The sequence below is a fragment of the Condylura cristata genome, unplaced genomic scaffold (assembly GCF_000260355.1).
Source record: "Condylura cristata isolate star-nosed mole 26May11 unplaced genomic scaffold, ConCri1.0 scaffold00019, whole genome shotgun sequence".
Lineage (NCBI taxonomy): Eukaryota > Metazoa > Chordata > Mammalia > Eulipotyphla > Talpidae > Condylura > Condylura cristata.
Genome location: NW_004567120.1, coordinates 13538227 through 13559306, shown reverse-complemented (window position 1 = coordinate 13559306; position 21080 = coordinate 13538227). Strand labels below are relative to the sequence as shown.

General features: G+C 43.3%; 1 protein-coding gene across 1 annotated transcript; it reads left to right on the top strand.

The window, feature by feature from the left end:
- Positions 1-1318: 1318 nt before the first annotated feature.
- On the top strand, positions 1319-12095 carry ESX1 (ESX homeobox 1). Its single transcript, XM_012727064.1, has 4 exons — positions 1319-1338; positions 5655-6521; positions 7835-7880; positions 11679-12095. The coding sequence occupies exons 1-4, from the start codon at positions 1319-1321 to the stop codon at positions 12093-12095; spliced, it is 1350 nt and encodes a 449-aa protein (XP_012582518.1).
- The last annotated feature ends 8985 nt before the right edge of the window (positions 12096-21080 follow it).

The window sequence follows — 21080 nt, the reverse complement described above, 5'->3', positions numbered from 1 at the left end:
GACCTCTCCTGACCCGCCCGCTGCTCCCCTCAGCAGTGTACTTCGTTGATCTGCCTGTTCTGCTCCCCGCTCTGTCTCTGGTGAATCCTTTCACCCTCCGCATCTCTGGCCTGTACCCCAGTTCTGTATGAATAAATAAATAAATCTTTAAAAAAAATTTTAAAAAAAGCATCTAGAGTGTGCTTCAGTTTACAGACCAAAATAAAAACTCCTGGTCTTTATTCAAGGAATCGTTAATTCTTTCACAAAGGGATTATTGCCTGCCAGGACTCTTCACGGCTGGGATGGTTTAAAAGGAAATTTGATTTGTCTAGAGCACAGATCTTGCATAAAGCATGCTAAGCCTGCACCAGCTATCTGGCCTTCAGCAAGGGTAGACTGGAAAGTGTGCCCTCTAGTACAGCAATGCCAAAGTTACACCTAGGTCAGCCCAAGCCTCTTTACAGGACATGGGCTCCAGGTTCCACTGGCCCTGAGGTCCTGGAGCACCAAGTATGTCTCCAAGAGGAATGAATACAGCCAAGATTCATGCTACAACTTCGACAGCAGTATGCTATGCGGAAGATGTCAAACATTAAACGCCACAGAAAAATTCTGTTTCTTTGACCCATCCAGAATAGGCAAATGCATAGACCAGAAAATGGATTCAGGCTCACAAGCACGAGATAAAGCAGGAATGGGGAGTGAATACTGAATAGGTATAAGTACCTTTTGGAGGGATCAAAATCTGGAACTAGATGGTGGGGATGATTGCAAAGCCTGGCAAAGCCACTAACTGCCACTGAATTGTACATGTTCATGGTTAAAATGCAAATTTTATAACATGTGTATTTTACTGCAGTAAAAAAGAAAAAAGTTACACTCATCTTTTACTTCCACCTAGAAATTCTATTTGCTTCCTTTTGATATTTAGTTCTTTCCTGCTTCTGTTTTGTTTTATAGCTTCTCATTTATTTAAATATGCTAAAAACATTTTTAAATAGTTTGCGTCTGATAATAGATTTTTGTAGGTCTATAGCTAATTTAGTAAGTGTGCTGATGGTGGCTTTTTTTAAAAAAAAAGATTTATTTATGTATACAGAACTGGGGTACATGCCAGAGGTGCAGGGGCGGTAAAAGGATTCACCAGAGACAGAGTGGAAAGCCGAACAGGCAGATCTATGAAGTACACTGCTGAGGGGAGCAGCGGGCGGGTCAGGAGAGGTCTGCCACGCCATGTGGTCACCTCCGGGACAGGCGGGAATCGAACTCATGCGGAAGCGGCTTTAGATTCTCAGTGCTGTGCTTTAACCTGCTGCGCCACCAGGGAGGGCCGACGATGGCGGCTTTTTTAAAAAAGTATGTGCACCACGGGGGATTTGGTGGTGGGACGCCTACGGGGATTACAACTGAGATGGAAAAAAGGCACAAAATGATGTAAAGATAAGCTATTATATTAAAAAAACAAAATAAAAGTATGTGCACATTTGGGCTTTAACTGTGGAAAACTTATTCAAGTCTCAAATTACAGGTAGATGCCTTCAGAAAGGATTATATTTGGTTCTGCCACATATCTGGATGTTCTACCAAGAAAAAATTAAACTGAGCTGATAACATTCACTTAAACTTTGAAGCCACATGAGGGAAAGCTTATGGATGCAGTTATCAAAGGATACCAATAAGAAAGTGAAAAGAAAATTTACCAAATGGAATATTTGCAAGTAAAAAACAGTCTAATATATATAGAAATACTATTACAACTCTACAACAAGACAAAGACACATAAATGGACAAAAGACTTGAATAATTTCAAAGATATAGCCAACAATAGCCAACAATTAAAATAAATTCTTAATAGCAATTAAACAAATTAAATTTAAATGTTTAAATTTTAACAATGTCAACATCGTTAGTCATCTGAAAAATGCAAATCAAAACCACAATGAGGTATGTCTTCACCCCTACTAAGATGGCTATAATTTAAAAAAAAAAAACCATAAAAAAGTAAGGATTGGCCAACATATGGATACACTGGAACCCTGGTATATTGCTGGTGAGAAGGTAAAATGGCCCAGCTGCCATGGAAGGAAATATACTCAAACAAAAGCAAAACGCGAATGTTCAGAGAAATCAAAGTGGCACTTCCTCATAATCACCAAAGGGTGGAAGCAACTAGGATAAACATATAAACCAAATGTGATTACCTCTGCGAGGGAATACTATACACCCATAAAAGGAATGGAGAACAGATACATGCTACAACATGTAGGATAAACCTCAAAAACACACTTGAGTGAAAGAAGTCAGACACAAACTGTCTCACACTATAGGATTCAATTTATATGAAATATCCAGAAAGGGCAAATCCACAGAGATTTAAAAAAAAAATTGGTATTAACTGGGCACTGCAGGGAAGAGGGACTAGGGTATGACCACTGCTCATGGGTACAGACTGACTTTAGGATGATGAAAATTTTCGAGAATGAAATAACAGTGATGGCTGCACAACACTGCAAATATATTGGGCATCACTGAATAGTGTATTTAGTCATTTTTAAACCATAATAGTCACCATTTTAATATTAAGCATATTCTTTTTACAAAGCTCATTCTAAGAAGGTTCAAGTTCAAGGTCCAACACTTACCAGCAGTATCAACCTCCACAGGGTTGTTATGAGGATTTAATGTGCTAATATATCGATAGTACTTTAAACAGTACTTGGCACAAAGTAAAAATTAGCAAGACATTTCTGCGCATCCTCACAACAACCCCATGAAGTCGGTACAATTAGTTATCCCCATTCTGCAGAAGAGAAAAACAGAGGCACATGGCACAGGAAGAATAAGCAACTCATCAGATTAGCCAGCCAGCAAATGGCAAGCAAAGCTCGGACTCAGTCGCCGTTGGTTTGGCTTCTGGGTCCCTGCTGTCCATTGCTGCCATGCTCTTCCTTACACACATTTACTTTTTCACTTGAACTCAGGGCTGTTTGTGTCTATGACAAAGATCAGTTGGGTGTTTAAGGTTTCCAAAAGGTGAAAGAACTTAAGTGAATATATTAAGTAAATCCAATCATGTCAGTGCACATCTTGATTAAAAAGAAGGTCAAAGAATCAACCAAAGGGGGAAATATCTTGATTAAAATCAGAGAGATGCTAGGGGTTTGCCAACCCTTGGCATCAATTAGATGTCACCTGTTAGCCACCTCATAGTTGTTTCCTTATCCAACTCCTACTAAGATGGCAATAATTTAAAAAAAAAAAACCCTTCTATGGGCCCTCCCTGGTGGCACAGCAGGTTAGGGCGGAGCACTATGAAGCCAGCTGCATTAGCTTCAGTGAAAATTCCATCCGAGGCCAGGGAGGTGACCCACATAGCGCAGCATGTGGGCAAGACCTCTCCTGTCTTGCCTACTGCTCCCCTCAGCAGTGTACTTGGTCAATCTGCTTGTTCTGCTCCCCACTGTGTCTCTGGTGAATCCTCTCACTGCTCCTGCCTGTATGCATAAGTAATTCTTAAAAACAAAAAACCTTCTGGGAAATGAGACAGGGTGACTTGGCCACTAGCCACCGCCCACCAAACTATTAGGAACCCAAAACTGTTTTGATTTCTTTTTAAATAAATAAAACACACATAATCCAGCAGAGATTAGACACAAATCCCCTGCTTTCGAAAGTTTGAGCTGAACCACTTCTCGTTTAGGAAAGCCCCACAGTGGTACCTACTTTTGTTAAATAAACAAACAAACAGAATTTTCACTTCTATGACAAAAGACAGTGAGACTAGCAACCATTCTAGGCTGATTTTGGAGAGCTGTTCTAGAGGCAGTTGTGATTTGGAGCAGTAAGAGTGCTCCTTTCCCGAGAACTACTTACACAAACTGTGATGTATCCTGTCATTCCTGATTTTACTATATGTTTGTGTGACTGTAGGTTTTATGTTATTTGGTATAAATGCTCAGAAATACTCTCCACATGAATAAAACTGCTAACGTTCCTGCCACCTTTACATGGGGAAAGTAAGAATGCTCTTTCAGATAGTGGGGAAACCTGTATTTATCTTTCTACCAACACTATTGTAAAATATAATTAAAAAAAAAGTTTATGGAGGAAGGGGTCCAAGAATGCCAAAACGCCGGTGGTCCACAGGTGTCATAATGTGGCCCTGCCAGGAAAGGGGGGGTCTCAGGACATCTCTCCCCTTCAAGAAAACAGCCAATGCATGTAGCATCCTGCTTTGCTTAGTGTCCTCAATGTGCAGCGAAAGTGAAGAGACAAGTTGGGAAACCCAGCACCCCTACATCCCAAACCTCTGATTTAGAGATACTCAGTTGAAGACCTCATGCGAGGAAAAAGGTGCCTGATCCGATACAAGACGAGGAAGGGACGTCTGGCACTGCGGATTTTTAGACACCTTCCCCGTCCTCCCGTGCCGTCTGGAATCTCACCATGATTTACTCCTTGAAATAAGACTGCCATTGTAATGTGAAAACTGCCAGAACTTCGCCGTCAAACTCACGTGTATCGCCAGGGGCAGGTTGCTTGTCTTCCGGAGCAAAGATGGGATGATAATAATGGCAGCCTTATAGGTCAATGTAGGATAAATTATGTACGGTGCCAAGTTTAATGCCCATTCTTAAAACTTAGTCTTGCAGAATGAAAGATAGCAACGCATCGTGGAGCGTGGACGAACACTTGTAGGCGGGAGACCCGAGTGTGAATCGCTTCTGGGCCCTTTTTTATTTGATGCATCAGTGAAGGGACAACAGTATAGGAGAGTAGTTCCAGAGAAAGGGAAGAGGAGGGGGAAATAAAATGTTAGTGGGGACCGCGGTCCCTTTTCCCAGAGCTGCACTTCTCCCAGTACTGGCCGGGAACAAGGCGCCTTTTTTCTGCACCTGCGCTGCAGAGCGCGCGGCAGTTAAGTCTAGCGACCCAGTACAGCAAATAGTGCAGGCGCCACCGTGGAGGGAGAGGGGGCAGGCAGCATAGGTATCCTCGGGTACACTAAACACCTGGCAGGTTCCAACTTTTGCACTCCGACTCGGAGTCGTTACCAAAAATATGAAGTTCGAGGCATTTCCTTACGAAGTGCATTGGGCACTTGCAGCGGGCTCTTGCAGCGTGCATCGGAGCATCGCAGTACTTTGCAAACCCAGCGCCAAACGCCCGCTCCCAGAATGCGCGGTGGGATCTAAGTTCCAAAACCGAGCGCAAGCAGCCCCCTATCTCATCGCGTCGCCTTAATTCCTAACTAAGTTCTTGAACTTTAAGTGAGAATGGAACAGACCCAGACAGCCCTCTCCATTAGTCACCAGCTTCTAGGGAGAATGAACGCTCTAGGGAGCCCAACGCAGACTAAATGAACAACTTGGCTTTAGCGTGCTTGAGCTGCTGAGGGCAACGCTTTTCGCAGCGCTCTCTCATTTTCCTCTCGCGAAGCAAAAGACACTGCGCCTTTCGCAAACATCGAGGGCTGTGCGGAGGAATATTCTCCAAATACTTCTCCGCGAGCTCGAGGAGCCAGGGTGAAGTCTTACCACCCCACCCCCACACCCCGCAAAAAAAAAAAAAAAATCACAGTTCTCATAGGACCTTCCTCGAATCGCATACTTCATACGAGTTAGGGGCTGTCCGTTACATTGCGAGTTGGTGTTACCGTTCTCGGCACAAAGCGTGCCCACTACCAGCACTACTCTTGCACACGCGCCCTATTTTATTGACGCGCCCTGGCTACCAGCGCGCCTTCAGCAGGTTCCACCCACAAAAACAGAGGTGAGCGCGCAAACTTTGAACGTGCGGAAGGCAACATATGCCCTATATAAGGCGCGCAAGGTCCCGCTGCACTTGGAAGAAGTCCCGACGCCAGACGACACCGCACGAGGCGGTCGGCTGCAGCGCGAACCGCGCCCCCGGGATCGCCACAGACGCCAGAGGCACGCAGGGCATGGAGAGTCCTCTCAACTGCAGCTCTCCTGGCACCAGCGACCTCAGCCTGGGACTCGGTGGGGACGGGGAAGAACTGCACGGTCGGTACCTCGACGGGACAGGTGTTCAGGCGAGCGCCAGGAAGGGCGTCTACTCCGCGAGAGTAGGGGTGGACGGGGCGCTGCGAGCCTGTACCCGAGGCGCTTCTGCCGCGGCGCCTGGTCTCCAGCCCACGCACCGTGGGCTGCAAAGCCGTGGTCTCTCTCTTGCTTCCCTCCTTTCCCAGATGCAGGTCCTACCGTGCTCTCGGTAATTGGAATGGAAGGAGACGCGGAGGTTACTCTGTTTGAAGCTGAGCAGCCTGCAGTAGCAGCAGCAGTGGCAGCCGCGGACGAACTCGACGTGAGAGGGTCCATCTCGTCGGACGACGAAAACCATGGGGGCCGCGGCTACCAGGAGCCCCAGGAAGAGCAGGAAGAACCGGCCCCTGCGGCTGCAGAGGAGCCACCCATGCCCGCGAGGAAGCGCCGCTGCCGCACCACATTCTCCGATGTGCAGGTGCGGGAGCTGGAAAATCTTTTCCGTCGCAATCAATACCCCGACGTGTTGGCAAGGTAAGGGCTTGTTTCGAAGGTGCCGGGTTCTCCAGGGGACTCCGACTCATCTCGGGATGTCTTAAGATTTTTCCTGAGACCCTATCTCTCCATCCTGAGGCAAAAAGCTGTTAAGGAACTCAAGAAAGTCAACTTCACCCACACTTTCCGGCGTCGGGGCGAATGTCTTTGGGGTTTGCGGGGGCGGCAAGACCTGAGTCTGACTAGCGTGAAACGGGTAAAGCAGGGGCGGATTGAGCCTGCTTACTTTCAAACTTTTGGAAATTGGTTCTTTTTTTTTTTTTTTAAAGATTTATTTGTTCATACAGAACTGGGGTACAGGCCAGAGGCTCAGGGGTGGTGAGAGACTTCACCAGAGACAGAGCGGGGAACAGATCAGGCAGATCGATGAAGTACACTGCTGAGGGGAGCAGCGGGCGGGTCAGGAGAGGTCTGCAGCGCCATGTGGTCACCTCCGGGGCAGGCGGGGATCGAACTCATACGGAAGCGACTTTAGATTCTCAGTGCTGTGCTTCAACCCGCTGCGCCACCAGGGAGGGCCTGGTTCTTTTTTTTTTTATTTGTGTTTTTGCAGTCATTTTCATATTTTGAATTTTGCATGAAAATACTCATCTTGCGCGCTTGACTTTTTCGCGCCTTTACCGTTTGCGCACGAGGCGAGCGCTTACCCTGCTCTCTGGCGTGCCACTGGGGGCGCTGTTTCCAGGCGGCCGAGTTCTGTGCTTTACAAGGCCGGCGAGCGCTCCTTTTGCCTGGCGTCGGGGCAGCCCTCGTGGAGCTAAACGCAGTGATAAGTGGAAGGCCCGTGGTGGCCCGGCTGGAGAGGGGGCGTCGGTGTGAGCTTGAGGGTCGCCCTTTCTGGTTCCCTGATATTCAACTTAGCCCGACAGAACTGAGCAAAAAAGAATTTCCTTTGAGCGTTTGGCCAGGGTAGTAGTTTGGAGTTTGGACTTGGGTGTTCACTTCCTTTTACGGACAACAGAAATAATTTGATTCAAAAGATTGCTTTAAAGATGTTTTGGTATTTTATTTATTTTAACGGAAGATTTCTAGGGTTACTGTCTGCTGTTCCACAAACAAAAATTGGTTGAGTCACATTCAATGAACAGGCACACCATCAGGAACTTAACGATATACCCCCCTCTTCTATTTTATTTAACAAATAAGTTATCTGTCCTTGGGAAAGCCCTCCTAGAACAAGAATCAGGTGTATTGCAAATTGCTCTGGGAGGAAGAATGGAGATAATGAACATGCTATATTTAATTTAACTCACAACTACAAATACTAAACATGCACACTTTTGCTCTTTCAGAGAAGAGATTGCAGCACGCCTGAATTTGAATGAAGCCAGAGTGCAGGTCAGTAAATCTTAAAAGAGCAATTGACTGGGCAGCCATTCTAAAACATGTCTAAAGCTTTGTCCTGGATCTTAAATTGGTGTGGTTTTGTTCTCTTTTCCATGTTTAGTAAACAAGTTTTGAACATTGGGTATGTTGGGGATAGAAAATCGTGAGAGAAGTAAGCTTGAGCTTATGGAAATGGCTAGTTACCAGAATACGTGAAATTATGTTGGTGCTCATTCCCACCTGGGAACTATTCAAATTACTGCACTAAAGTGTTAGTTGTACTAATTATGTAAAAGACTTAAAACCAGGCATAACTCATGGCTGAGTGAATTTATAAATATTTAGGCATTTGGTGAGGGAGTAACTCACACACAAAACACTGTACATACACAGTATGTTCAGTGAAACTGAGGCTGGCACAGGGCAGAGATAGCTTAAAATTCCAAGTCCCTGGTCCTTCTGTTTCCAAGTTTTGTTTTTGTTTTTTGTTTTGTTTTGTTTTGTTTTGTTTTTGTAAAACAGTATAAACGAGTAGCAGCCTCAAACTTCTACATTTTTTGGAAGGCTATGATTTTAGTCTAAAAACATAAATAAACAGCATTGATGGCCTTAATTGGGAAAGGTTTGCAAACTGTGGAAAATTGAAAAACATTGGGGAGGGGGTGAATAAAGAGCAATTTGAATAAAGTTCCACTACTTTGAAAAAAGAATCGTATATGTGCAAATACAGGTGCCACAAATTCAGTTGCACAAAAACAGCACAATATATAAGTAAATATTCTCTGGAGGGATTTTTAACATCTAAGAATTATTTTTGGTGGTGGTGTTGTTTTGAAAATATAAGTTTTCTGGAATTTGGCCGATTGTAAGGGGGCTCTCACTTTCTCACTTCAGGCCAGATTCTTAAACGTGTCTTCATTTAAAATGCTTTTCATTTACCCATGCAGCGATTACTAATTTGTAGGCCATGGAATCAAAAGTGACTATTTGTGGTCACAGAAAGCCAAAGTAACGTCAAAGGTATATTTGTTCTTCCCGAAACGTATATGTAATTAATATACAATTGCAAATGCTGAGATGCAGTTACAAAATATTAAAAATCTGTGTTTAGAATATATTTACTATATTTTTATGAAGCATGTACTTATAACAGATATATTTATAATATGCAAGGTATATCTTATGATATATATTTATAACATCAAGCATGCATAACCAATAATATATTTAAATATATATTTATGATATGTAATATGTGTGTACTTTATGCACATATATGATTTTATACATGTATATATAATGCATATATATTTTATGGCTTAGTAGTTCTGCCCCAGAGTGCCTGAGTGCAGCGATGGAAACCTGGCCCCTACTCAGTGGTATGAGACAAGCAGCCCAGTCAGGCATGGTCTCAGGGAGGAGGCTAGACCTCCAGTTTCTGAGGCAGGCAAGGTAAACTGAAAGGAAAAGACAAAGTTTGCTAAGTTGCTTTCCCCCTCTAAGTTTACATAGCCCTCTATGGATTTCTGAAAAAATGAGCCAGAGAACACAAATGAGAAAAAAGACAATGTTCTCATTAGCTACATACTCAGTGGCATGAATTCTCCCCACCGCTGGAATTTAATAGACACTTCTCCCCTCTTTTGCAAATGTAATAGAACTGTTTTTATGAAGGCAGTATTCAAAATATGAACCTAAGATCCAGCCCATACCAAAATTTGCCAGATGTGGACTTTGGTTATGTTTAGGGAGATTTGACCTCATGTACATTTTTTTAAAAAAGATTTCTTTATGCTTACAAAACTGGGGTACAGGCCAGAGGTACGGGCGCTGTGAGAGGCTTTACCAGAGATAGAGTGGGGAGCAGAACAGGCAGCTTGATGAAGTACACTGCTGAGGGGAGCAGCAAGTGAGACAGGGGAGGTCTGCTGCACCATAGAGGTCACCTCCCTGGCCGGGTATTGAACTCGTGCAGAAGCAGCTGTGGCTAGCTAGCTTCATAGTGCTGCTTTAACCCATTTAACCCATTAAGGGAGGGCCCCTTGTTTTAGATTTAAATTCTTTCACTATGTAAACTCTTCTAAATTTTCTGGCAGGCAGTTAGGCAATATCTATCAAGACGTTAATTTTTTTTTTTACCTTTTTCACATTCTTTTCTTCAGCAATCCAACCCTTTGGCATTCATTTTAAAATTAATGAAATTCTAAAGAGATTTTTGTTCAGTGTTTTCATTTAAATAACCTCAGTTCCCACTATGGTAAATTAATGGCATTACTTGTTAACTTTTTTTTTATTAATAGTTTATTTTTGCATTATTTTGTGCATTTTCCATCTCAGTTGTCATCCCCGTGGGCTTCCCATCACCAGATCACCCATGTGCCATCACCATAGTCCAATGCATTTCCCTCCCCTCACTGTTTTTGATCCCATCCCCTACTCCACTCCCATAAAATGTCTCTGGTATATAATTGTTCATTATTATTACTATTTCCTCACCTATGATCTCATATACATTTTAATTGCACCAAAATGAGTTCTGTTATACTGGCCTTCTTGAAACCATATATTCAGCACAGAAGGCTCCCAAATCCTAAAATGAGAAAGGGAAAAGGTGACTTCCAGTGCTTAAAATGCAGTTTGAGGACTTCAAAAACAAATAAATATAATGTAAACATCATACACTCATTAAGAGGACACTGAAGACTAGTTGATGTTTTGGTTTGTTAGTAGCAGGGAGGCATTTAGGGAGAGAGAGCCTTTACTGTGCTCTCTTCCCCCGTATGCCCCCCCCCCACGTCCCCGCCACTGCTGTTGGAGGATTTCTTAAAGTGTGCAGTCAGACTTCCTTCATTAGGAAAGAGTAGCCAGATTAAGATCTCCGGGTTAAGGAGTAGAGAGGACAGGGCCTCAGATGCTCCATCACTCCAGGGAACAGTGGCTCCTGTCTGTGACCCTGAAATTATAGCTAATGCCCTGTGAGCTGACCTGTCCTGAGCCTTGGAAGGTTTGCAGAGCAGGGCAGATGAGAGTGTGCACACTTGATCATGGTGACCATGCTGTACATAATCCCGTATCAGGGAGAAGGGTCTTGAGAGCTCAGTGAATTTGGATTTAGTCAGGCTAAACAGTCTTCAACACTGAAGGTTAAAATCTCAAAGCAGGACCCAAGGCCTCAGCAACTCATGTTCCAGCAAAACAAGCCACAAAGCTCCTGGGGCCCTGTGCTCAAGCTTTGTTACCATCTGCCTGTTAATTACTAATTAATTAATTGATTCCTGTTAACTCCTAAATCAGGGAAAGACTTAGCTCTTAAACACCATCGAAGGAAACCTGTTTACAAGTGCAGGGTGCTCCTACTGATCAGTTCCTTCAGACTGGGGTTGGGCCTTTCAGATGGGGGTGTCCCTCAGTGTGCCTTTAGTGGAGAGAAGCGGGGGTAGGGGGGTGGGGAGGCAGCTAGCACAGCTGATGTCCTAATGTTTTTTACCCTGCACATGGGCATCAACATGAACAACAGTGACCTAGCGCCACTGATCTGTTAGACCTGCTTCCAAGAGTGAATAAAAACCATGCAGGAATACTCAGATTGGGAGGGAGACAAAGCCATGTGCCAAGGTCTGGACTCAGCTTGGCTCAATGAGGGCCAGCTTAAGGGAGCTGTGGTAGTCGGTTTCCTAAGGATTTTAGTAATAGGAAATGGCAGCTTCTGCAGTTTAAAATCCCCATGGAGAGTTGCATGTACTTCTTTTTCTATTATGACGTGAACTGTTCAATATACTAAACCAATCCTTTTTTCCCCTCTGATTGAAGGTTTGGTTTCAGAACAGAAGGGCCAAGTGGAGAAGAAACCAGAGAGCGCTGATGTACAGAAATATGGCCCCATTTGCCTTTGGCCACCCGATGGGGGTAGTCCTTGATAGATGCTACAATGCGTTTCCTCTTCTTGAGCCTGCATGGAGATGTATCCCTGTGGTGCCAAGGCCCATCATGCTGCCTGGGCCTCCTATGGCACATGGGCCTCTGGTGCCCAGGCCACACATAGTGCCGATGCCACATATGATGCCCAGGGCACCCGTAATGCCAGTGCCACCCAGGCCACCCATGATACCCCGGCCACCCATGATGATTGTGCCACCCAGGCCACCTGTGCCACACTATGGTCTGACCCATGTAGGCATGGCCTGGGCTCCTATCATCAATGGTCATTTCCCAGGCCCCATTTTCTAGAGTGTCCTCGTTCTTCATGACAGTTTTTGCAAATTCCTTTTTTTGCTAGATAGTAATTGTTCATAGTATAACATCCAGAGTTGTTCATCAAGTACCTGTTGAATGAATTGAATGAACAAAAGCAAAAGTGCCTGTTAGTTTTGTAAGGCACTTTGCGTTGTGTTTTCTATTAAAGGTGTGTTACTTATCTATTGGTTTCTGGTGTCAAATGGATCCATCGGGTACAGTTGGTGATTGCTAAGGGGATTCAAACAGAATGTGGAAAAGCACACATTTCATAAAGAGATAGTCCTAAGGCGACATTGATAAAACATACACAGCAGGGTTCTCCGGGTGCCTGTGGCAGGTTCCCACTGACCCACACCTTGCTCCATCCTCAGCCCCCTTGGGAGCACATTCACATGCCAGACAGGGAAGGCTGAGTTTAGTGAGCTAACAGAATATTTTCACTAGGTTCCACTCATCCCAAAGTGCTCAATGGCCATGGGTCCTAAGGGGCTCTTCCTAAGAGGCTGAACACGGGACTGTAAGGGAAGATGGCAGCTGAGCACCCACCCTACACTCTCCATATTCTCTTCACTGTCCTCCATTTTGTGGGGGAACGAGGGGGAATAGACACAAAGGGACGCCACTAAGATGAGAAAGGGGACGCATCTTTGTTATCTACCCCCAGCCCAAGAAAGCTTATTCTCATAGGTTCCCTGGCTCAGAAATGGACATTTTTTAAAATATTTATTTATGCATACAGAACTGGGGTACAGGCCAGAGGTGCAGGGGCAGCAACAGGCTTCGCCAGAGACAGTGGGGAGCAGAACAGGCAGATCTATGAAGTACACTGCTGAGGGGAGCAGCGGGCCGGTCAGGAGAGGTCTGCCACGCCATGTGGTCACCTCCTGGGCAGGCGGGAATCTAACTCATGCAGAAGTGGCTTAAGCTTCTCAGTGCTGTGCTTTAACCCGCTGCGCCACCAGGGAGGGCCAAAATGGACATTTTTACCGACAAGTGAGGTTAGTCACCGTCAACCCTCCAAGAGAGAGTTTTATGGACAGTGGTCCAGAATATGCATTCATTGAAAAGAAGCAACCATTCGTTCGTACTGCCTTCAGGAACTACTTACAAGAGAGAAAATGAGAAAAAAGTGGGATGTGGGGGAGAGGCCAGGCCCTCCACTGTTTTCAAATAATACCTTTTCAGTAGAATCTTTGCTTTTGATCAATCTCTAGCTGTACAGTAACTTTGTAAACAGTCATGGGAAGAGATGACTGCAGTGACCAGGGAAGGTTGCAGATACCATAATTTCCCCTTAAGGGGTGTATGTTATGGAGCATGGAGTACAGAAACAAATTTCAGAGTTTTAAGCTTCTAGTTTGAAGAGAGCATCTATATTCTTGCCTTTTTTTAGGTGCCTTTGCACAGAGAAGCCAAACATCAGCAAAGTAGTTGTAGCTAATGTGACTAATGCAGAGCGGAGCTTATGACTGTCCTGGAGCACTCAGGGATGTGCATGGCTGTTGCCATCCTCACTGGGTGACTTTGAACCCAACCATTCATATTTCCCATTGTCTGCTCTTCCTTTTCACTAAACATCAGGTTCCTCAATACTTTAAGTCCTCTTGGAACTGTAGTAGGTCTATACAAATAAAATGGCCAGGACCCACCTGGCCTAGCCAGCCTGAAACTCAGTCAGACAAGTACCCAGCACATACATCCTGCAGTTAACTCCCATTCAATCTGACATACACAAATGCAAAACATTTCATCTCAGGCTACCTGGAAGAAGGGAAAACGTGAATACACTTACTCAGAAACTGATGGGGTTTTCAAGATACAGGTATTTTAGTCGTGTCTAATTTCAGGTGTCAGGTGATTTAAGGAAGGGTGATAGTGCAGGGACAGAGGAAACATGCAAGACATTGCTACAGAGAGTATAGGTTCCCTTAGGTCCAAGCACTTAAAGGAATAAATATAAAATAATCTCACCATGAGCATTTTTGTTGAAATGCATTTCAAATATCCCTAAGACATAAAACAGTAATTAACTCAAATACAGGTATCCAACCAAATGTCAAAAGTTTGAGTTATGCCACTTGGCTTTTAGCTAAGACTTAACAAGAATACCTGCTTTTGCTCAACAGAAGAAATCCAGGCAGGACTGTTGCTTTAACACAACAGGCAACAGCTGAAAGCATCGTTGAGCAGTTTTGCAGCAGCCAGAAGGCACCCAGCAAGCATGGCCCCAGCAAGCTCCATCCCCAGGAAGTGCTGTGAATCTGTCTTTCTTGCTCTTGCATGTGTTAGTATTATGTTAGGTTTCCTGGGCTATTTGGTATGTTTTGAGAGGTTATTTGGTGGGGGGGGGGGGCTGGAAATGTTAAAGGTTTTTCCATATCAACGAATAGCAATTGCTTCACTACTTAAGTCATTTTAGCTTATGAAAGGTTTCATAGGACATTCTACTTTCAGATAGCAGAGGAAACATGTATAAGGAACTTATTTTGATTTTTGATTTATAAGAGATCTTCAGACTCAGAAAATATGGTTAGTTGAAATAACTGCTTATAAATGACAGTAAGTTAAAAGTTAAAAACACATTCTCAGGAGAAGATGGGCTTCAGCGTATCTTACAGTATTAAGTCTGATATGCTGTTTCTTTTAAAGCTGTTTCACACTGAAGAACATAGGGCAAGGAACTTTTACAATAGTAACTTTCAGGGTCAAATGAAGCCAGAAGCAAGGAGGCAATGAAAACTTTTTGATTAACTACACTTATATAACTCGGAACTCATTTCAGAAAAGTCTAATCAGAACCTTGGACATCTAAGTTGGAAATGCCCAAGAATCAAAATCTCAGGCATCATCTGGACTAGAAGTACTTAAAAAAAAAAAAAAGGTCAGGGAGGGAAGAATTAGAAATATTTCACTAGATGAGGAAACAAAGGTCTCCCTTGAGATCAGTGCAAAGAGAAAAGTGACTGCAAATATATAAAAAAGTAAGGGAGTGGAGTTTTCAAAAGAACAGACTTTTGCATGAATTCTGATCAAGGGTTTTTAAACCTAAAATTGGGCCAAAGTAAAATAATGTACTTTTCTGAATTTCCTCATAGGCAAATCCAACTTTGTCCATTTGGAATTCTGTAGCCCAGAGCCTCCTGTTGATAGGGGTTGGGGGAGCAGTTAATATAAATTGCCACATAAACTAGGGTTCTCATATCTTGAATAGTCACCTTCTGGAAGCAAATGATATGACATAACCCTCATCACTTACCCTTCTTCCTAAGATTGCTACCTACATTTATTTTTATTTGGGCTTTCATTTGTGGCTTTCCTGGTGCTCCCTTCCAATTAGTCAAGGCAGTGGAATGTCCCAAAGAGAATGAAATCTTGCCTCAGATAGCGCCTCTTCCTCAGCAGGCTCTTTCTCATTTTTCCTTTGAGGTACTTTAACATAAGCACCTTAATTTGCTAAATGAGAAAAACGTCTATGAGTCCTTCAGTAAAAAGAAGGGAAAGAGAATCAGTCCCATCATTTCCTGTGTCTTCCCAGCAAAAATACTTTTCTCCTATTAGAGTACCCTCAGCTTCGAGGACAGGATGGCGGTGCTCTCTCTGAACTGGAGGGGCCTTTCAGAGCCATCCAGGCCACGCTCATTCTATCGGTGAGGGTGAGCAGGCCCAGGCAGGAGTCACACTCTGCTCTAGCCATCACGCGCTGTTCACCTCAGAGAGCCGCCTTTTCCCTGGTCCCAGGGTTTCCCCGCTTGGGACAATACACACCAGCCTAGATTCATCTCCCCAGTGCTTATCACCTCCATCTTCCAGGAGCTCTCTCCTTCAAAGAGCAGCAAACTCAAGACTCCTCCCCAAGCCTAGGCACTGGGCCATTTTACCTCTAGGAAAAGTAAGCAACTTCCCTGAAGGCGTGCAGGATCCCAGTGTGGACTCTTAAACGCTGAACAGCAGGGACTCGAAAGTGTGATGCAGTTTGTCCCCTCCTCACAAAAGGCTGAGTGTGCTCCCACTACAATAACCTTCATTTCCCCCAATCCCTTTGCAAAGTTGTGCCTGCCAGTTGGCAGCACAACACAGAAGCAACAGCCAGCTCTGGGCTTGTGTTGAATTAACTTTTTTTGTAAAGTAGGCTAATAGTTTGGAAACTGTCATTATGCAATTAGTATTCATTTTGAAATGTGGTTATTTATGCGTTGCCTTGCTCAGTGTCACAGCCTCTACTCAGATGCCGGTGCAATAGTAGGGGGTGGGGCACAATGGGGTGTACATTTCATTTTCAGAGGCACCCCAATGATCTGTATCCCTCCCCCCCCACTCGAAGTATAGATCTTAAGGAGACTGTCTGGATTCCCAACATTTACATGCAAATATTTTTAGACTCTAGGAATACAAAAGACTCCTTCTGAAAGCTCGCTCTGTTGTGCCTCACAAGCAAGGGGACACAAGTGATTGAAGAGGCGACACACGGGCAGGGGCAGCATAATCTGTACACCTGGACCCTTTGGAAGTACGGCTCCCAGATGAAACTAGGGTCTCTATGAGAATTGTGAAGTTGGAACATGATTTTCTATTCTTGGTCTAAGAATCTTGGCGTGGGGTGGTGGGGGAGGCAAGAGGCAAGGTAGAGAGCAAGGCATAGTCTCTGACCTGTTGCCCTTAAACAAGTGAGACAAAGAGATGAAGCAAAGGATGTTTTGAATTCAGGAGACTGTGGCAGACCCCGGGTGAAAGAAGTCCAGCCCACTGCTGCACCACGGACCATCACGGGAATAGGATGCTGGGAGGCGAGTGGACACTGGCAATGGGGCAGAGTCCCTGGGAGATAGCCAGTGTGGCACAAGGGGATGGCCCTGGTCACCTGGGCTTTACAAAACAGAAGAAAGGAAAACCAGAACTTAGGTTAATATGCATATCGGGCCAGCCCAGGCGTACCTCCACGGACTGCACATCACTTCGTGCACTTCCCAGATACTGTGTTTTTTTCCAAATGAAAGGTTTGTGGCAACCCTGCATCATGTGTGTCAAACAAACCTTTTTTCCCCAACAGCCTGTGCTCGGTTAGTACCTCTGTGTCGTGTTTAATTAAGATAGTACAATTTTTAGGTATAACCCTGTGCTTAGCAGACTCCAACAGAGTGTGAGCATGACACTTACAAGCACGGGGAAACGCAAACATGCATGATTCTTCATTGTGGTGCTCTGTAGCCAAACCCACAGGACCTCTGCTTCACGCCTTTACTGCGCCTTCCCCAGTTCTCAGCACAGAGTAAGAGTGGCACTGCTTTTTCTCCTTCCCCCTCATCTTTTCCTTCCTTTTATTCAACTGATCTTTACCAGGGTCTTACCAGGATTGAGACTTTCCTGAGGAAAGAGAGGACAGAGAGGGTGTCCTGCTATGAGGTTGTCCCTGGCCAATCTCCTCAGTTCCAGCATCTCAAAAAACACCCAGTGTGGTCTATTTCCTCACTTAAGCAGAAGGAATTTTCCAGGGATGTCCCTGAATTCCACAGGCCAACATACACCATAAAAGCCTCAACCCTCCAGGGAGTCCAACAGAAATATCACTAGGCACTGAATTGTTTCTTCTTTTGCTGATTTAAGCCAGACTTCAGGCACCCTCATGGCCAAATCTGTTCTTCTTCAGATGAAAATGCCTGTAGGCTCAGAACTTCACATTCTTGTTTAAGAGTCTTCCATTCATTCTAAACAGAAAGGATGCTGGTGCCTGCTCTGATTCTAGCAAAGATGTGAGACATGACGAGATGAGGAAGTGTCTTCACTAGTCATGAAGCTGTTGCTCAAGAGTAACAAACAAAGCCAAGGTCAGAAATCAAGATGTACTTACCTCATCCTACTTATCATCTCCTAACTTATCATCTTCTCTCCTGAGAACCATAAGGAGGCTTAATCTACCAGCAAAATTCAAAAGGTATTTTTAAGAATTCTTTGAATAACTTCCACACATTTCAGGGAATTTTATACAAGTGCAATGTGTACTCCCACTGATATGCCTGGTCACATTAGACACCAACATCTGGACAAGGATCATGCTTTCAGGGACCTTCAGTTCATCGTGAATGCACATGTATTGCAGCAAAAAGCAAATCACCATTAAAGCTTTCTTTTCTTTTTCCCTCCTTCCCTCTTTGTCTTCTTTAGATTTCTTTTTTCTTTTTTTTTTCCCCACTGTAATTTTGTTGTGCTTTGTAGAACCATCTAAATCCCATAGGTCAGCACACATTCAGTCTAATTACAGTTATTGCTGTTTTTGCAGATCAGAAAACAAAGAGATGAAATAACTTGCCCCAAATCAAAAAACTGATACGCGGCCATGGCAGAATTCAAACCAAGCTCTTTGTCACCTTGATATGTTCACAACCATGGAATCAACATTGAATTCAATTTTTTAGGCTCTTTAAATATGAGAGAAAAATGGACTAATGAATGTTTTAAGGATATGCAAATCCAAACACAATAGGATAATGCTTCATGCCTGCTAGAATAGCTATTGTCAAGGAAGGGAATGGTGAAGATGTGGAGAAATCGAAGCCCTGGTTCACTGTGGGCAGAAATATGAAACGGGGCAGCTATTATGGAAAATGTATGGCAGTTTTCAATATTTTTATATAAAATTACTCTATGATCCAGCAATTTCTCTTCTGGGTATACGCCCAAGAGAATTGAACACAGGGTCCCAAAGAGTTATTTGTATACCCCTATTCATGGCAGTTTTATTCATATTGGTCAAGAAATGGAAACAACCCAAGTGTTTTTCATGGACAGATGAATGGCTAAACAAAATGTGTACAGATATACAATGAAATATTATTCAGCCTTTAAAAAGGAAGAAAATTCTGGCACATGCTATACCATGGATAGATTTTTGAGGCCATTAAACTCAGTGCAGTAAGTCAGTAACAAAAACACAGACTTATTTAGACTATCAAAGTCAGAGAGACAGGAAGTAGAAGGGGTTTGCCAATGGTTAGGGGGAGATAGAAATGGGTTTAATGAGTTTCATGTGTTTAATGAGTTTAATGAGTTTAATGAGTTTCATGTTTACAAAGTGAAAAAGTTGTTCTGGAGATTGGTTGCAGAGAGTGACATTAATATACTCAATACTCCTGAACTTTACACTTAAAAATGACCAAGGTGGAAAATATTATGTTACACGTATTTTACTACAATTTTAAAAATAGTATATGGAGTGTTTCTTACAAATTTTGCATGCCTATATTCAAAGGAAGCCCTGTTTTTAACCCTCTTACACTGCTGTTGATAATATAAACTGATTCAGCCACTATAGACATCTGTGGAGTTTCCTCAAAACACAGAAAAATGGATCCACCATATGACCCAGCGATTCCACTCCTACGACTACCCAAAGGACTAAAAAACAAATTCAGAAGGAAACCTACACTCTCATGTTTATTGGAATACTATTTATAACTGCTAAGATTTGGAAACGGCCCAAATGTTCCAAAACAGATGACTAGATCAAGAAGATGTGGGCTATATACACAATGGAATACTACTCAGTGATCAAAAAAGATAGTCATGCCATTTGCAGCAACATGGATGGAACTGGAAGGGTTTGTGCTAAGCAGAATAAGTCAGAAGGAAAAAGACAAATATTAGGTAGTTTCACTTACATTCAGAATATAGAGAAACTGAACCAAGTGTCCGGAAAAAAACAAAACTTGCAAAATGACCATAGATCTTCACTGGTGCTTCAGTTCTGTAGTATGCTATCAAAGGGTGTTTTTTCAGCTTGTCTTTCTGTGACTATTTGTTTAGTTATTCTATATTCCTTGTATTAATGACATTATCTAGTATTTATCTTTCTCCTTCTGATTTACTTTGCTTAGCGTTATCCTTTTGAGTTCCATCCATGTAACTGTAAATGGCATGAGTTTATCTTGTTTATTTTCCACTTTTATTGGAAGTATGTTAAAATTAGAAAATCACTGGGAATAAATTGTCATAAAAGTTTCCCCTGCTATCCAAAAACAGAGCATTCCTATGAAACATTTCCTAAGTCAGAATGACAAAGTGACAAAGCAATTACCATTAATTCATATGGAAAAAAAGTGAGCATTTCCAGACCCAAAATATAACCTAAGAAATCAAACCTAAAATAACACGAGCATACAGTAAAAGCAGGAATGATATAAATGCATAGCCTGTGTGAAGGACTTCCCAGGAAAGGAGTTTGGTGGTGCCACTCTTGCTGCTTCTAGAATGACTGTTACAAAACTAACACTGAATGCTGTTTTCACGTTTCACCCTGGGCTACGAAAGCAAAAATTCTCTTTAGATTTCTCTGGATTACTAAAACCAGGTACTAAAGCAGGTCTTAAAAGCAAAGTGGCGTAACTCAAGTTATCAAACAGCAAGTGTACCTGAGTTTACAAATCCGCTGTCTTCCAATTCAATACCATGTCCATGGAGGTGCTGACCAATAACTGCTGAATCTTAGCTTTACTGCCAATGTTGCTGAAGTCTCACAACTGTCCCTAAATTCTTCTCTCTGTAGAAACGCTGGCCAACTCTCTTTGTAACATTCAGTGGAAGGGTACGCAGGATAATATCACTTCCCCTGATGTCCATGCCCGAATACCCAGAATTTGTGATAGTTCTGTGCTAACCCCTTGATTTAGCCCATTGAGATGCAGTCTGGATTTTTAAATCTACAGAACAAGAAGATAATAAATCTGCGTTTACGTTACCACATTTGTGAAAATATGTTACAGAGGCTATCAGAAACTAGTACTGTGTAAGTGTGCTCCTTACACTGACATCGCTCTCTGACCTTACCATTTTTGCCCTTATGCAAGTTAAACTTAGTAGGGCTGGCATGGGTCCTTGTAACTTCCGACTCTCTGAACACAGGAGACATCTTATTAGAAAGTAGTTGCTTCTGCTTAGTACATTCTGTACTACTGTGTTGACTCCTGCTCACCCACTTTTGTATTT

What these genes read in the sequence shown, in the direction of transcription:
- ESX1 (XM_012727064.1), top strand. Translation starts at nt 1,319, where the DNA reads ATGGCGGCTTTTTTAAAAAA. An exon ending in ATGGCGGCTTTTTTAAAAAA is followed by an intron (nt 1,339 to 5,654) that starts GTATGTGCACCA and finishes CTCGGCACAAAG; the next exon opens with CGTGCCCACTACCAGCACTA. An exon ending in TACCCCGACGTGTTGGCAAG is followed by an intron (nt 6,522 to 7,834) that starts GTAAGGGCTTGT and finishes TTGCTCTTTCAG; the next exon opens with AGAAGAGATTGCAGCACGCC.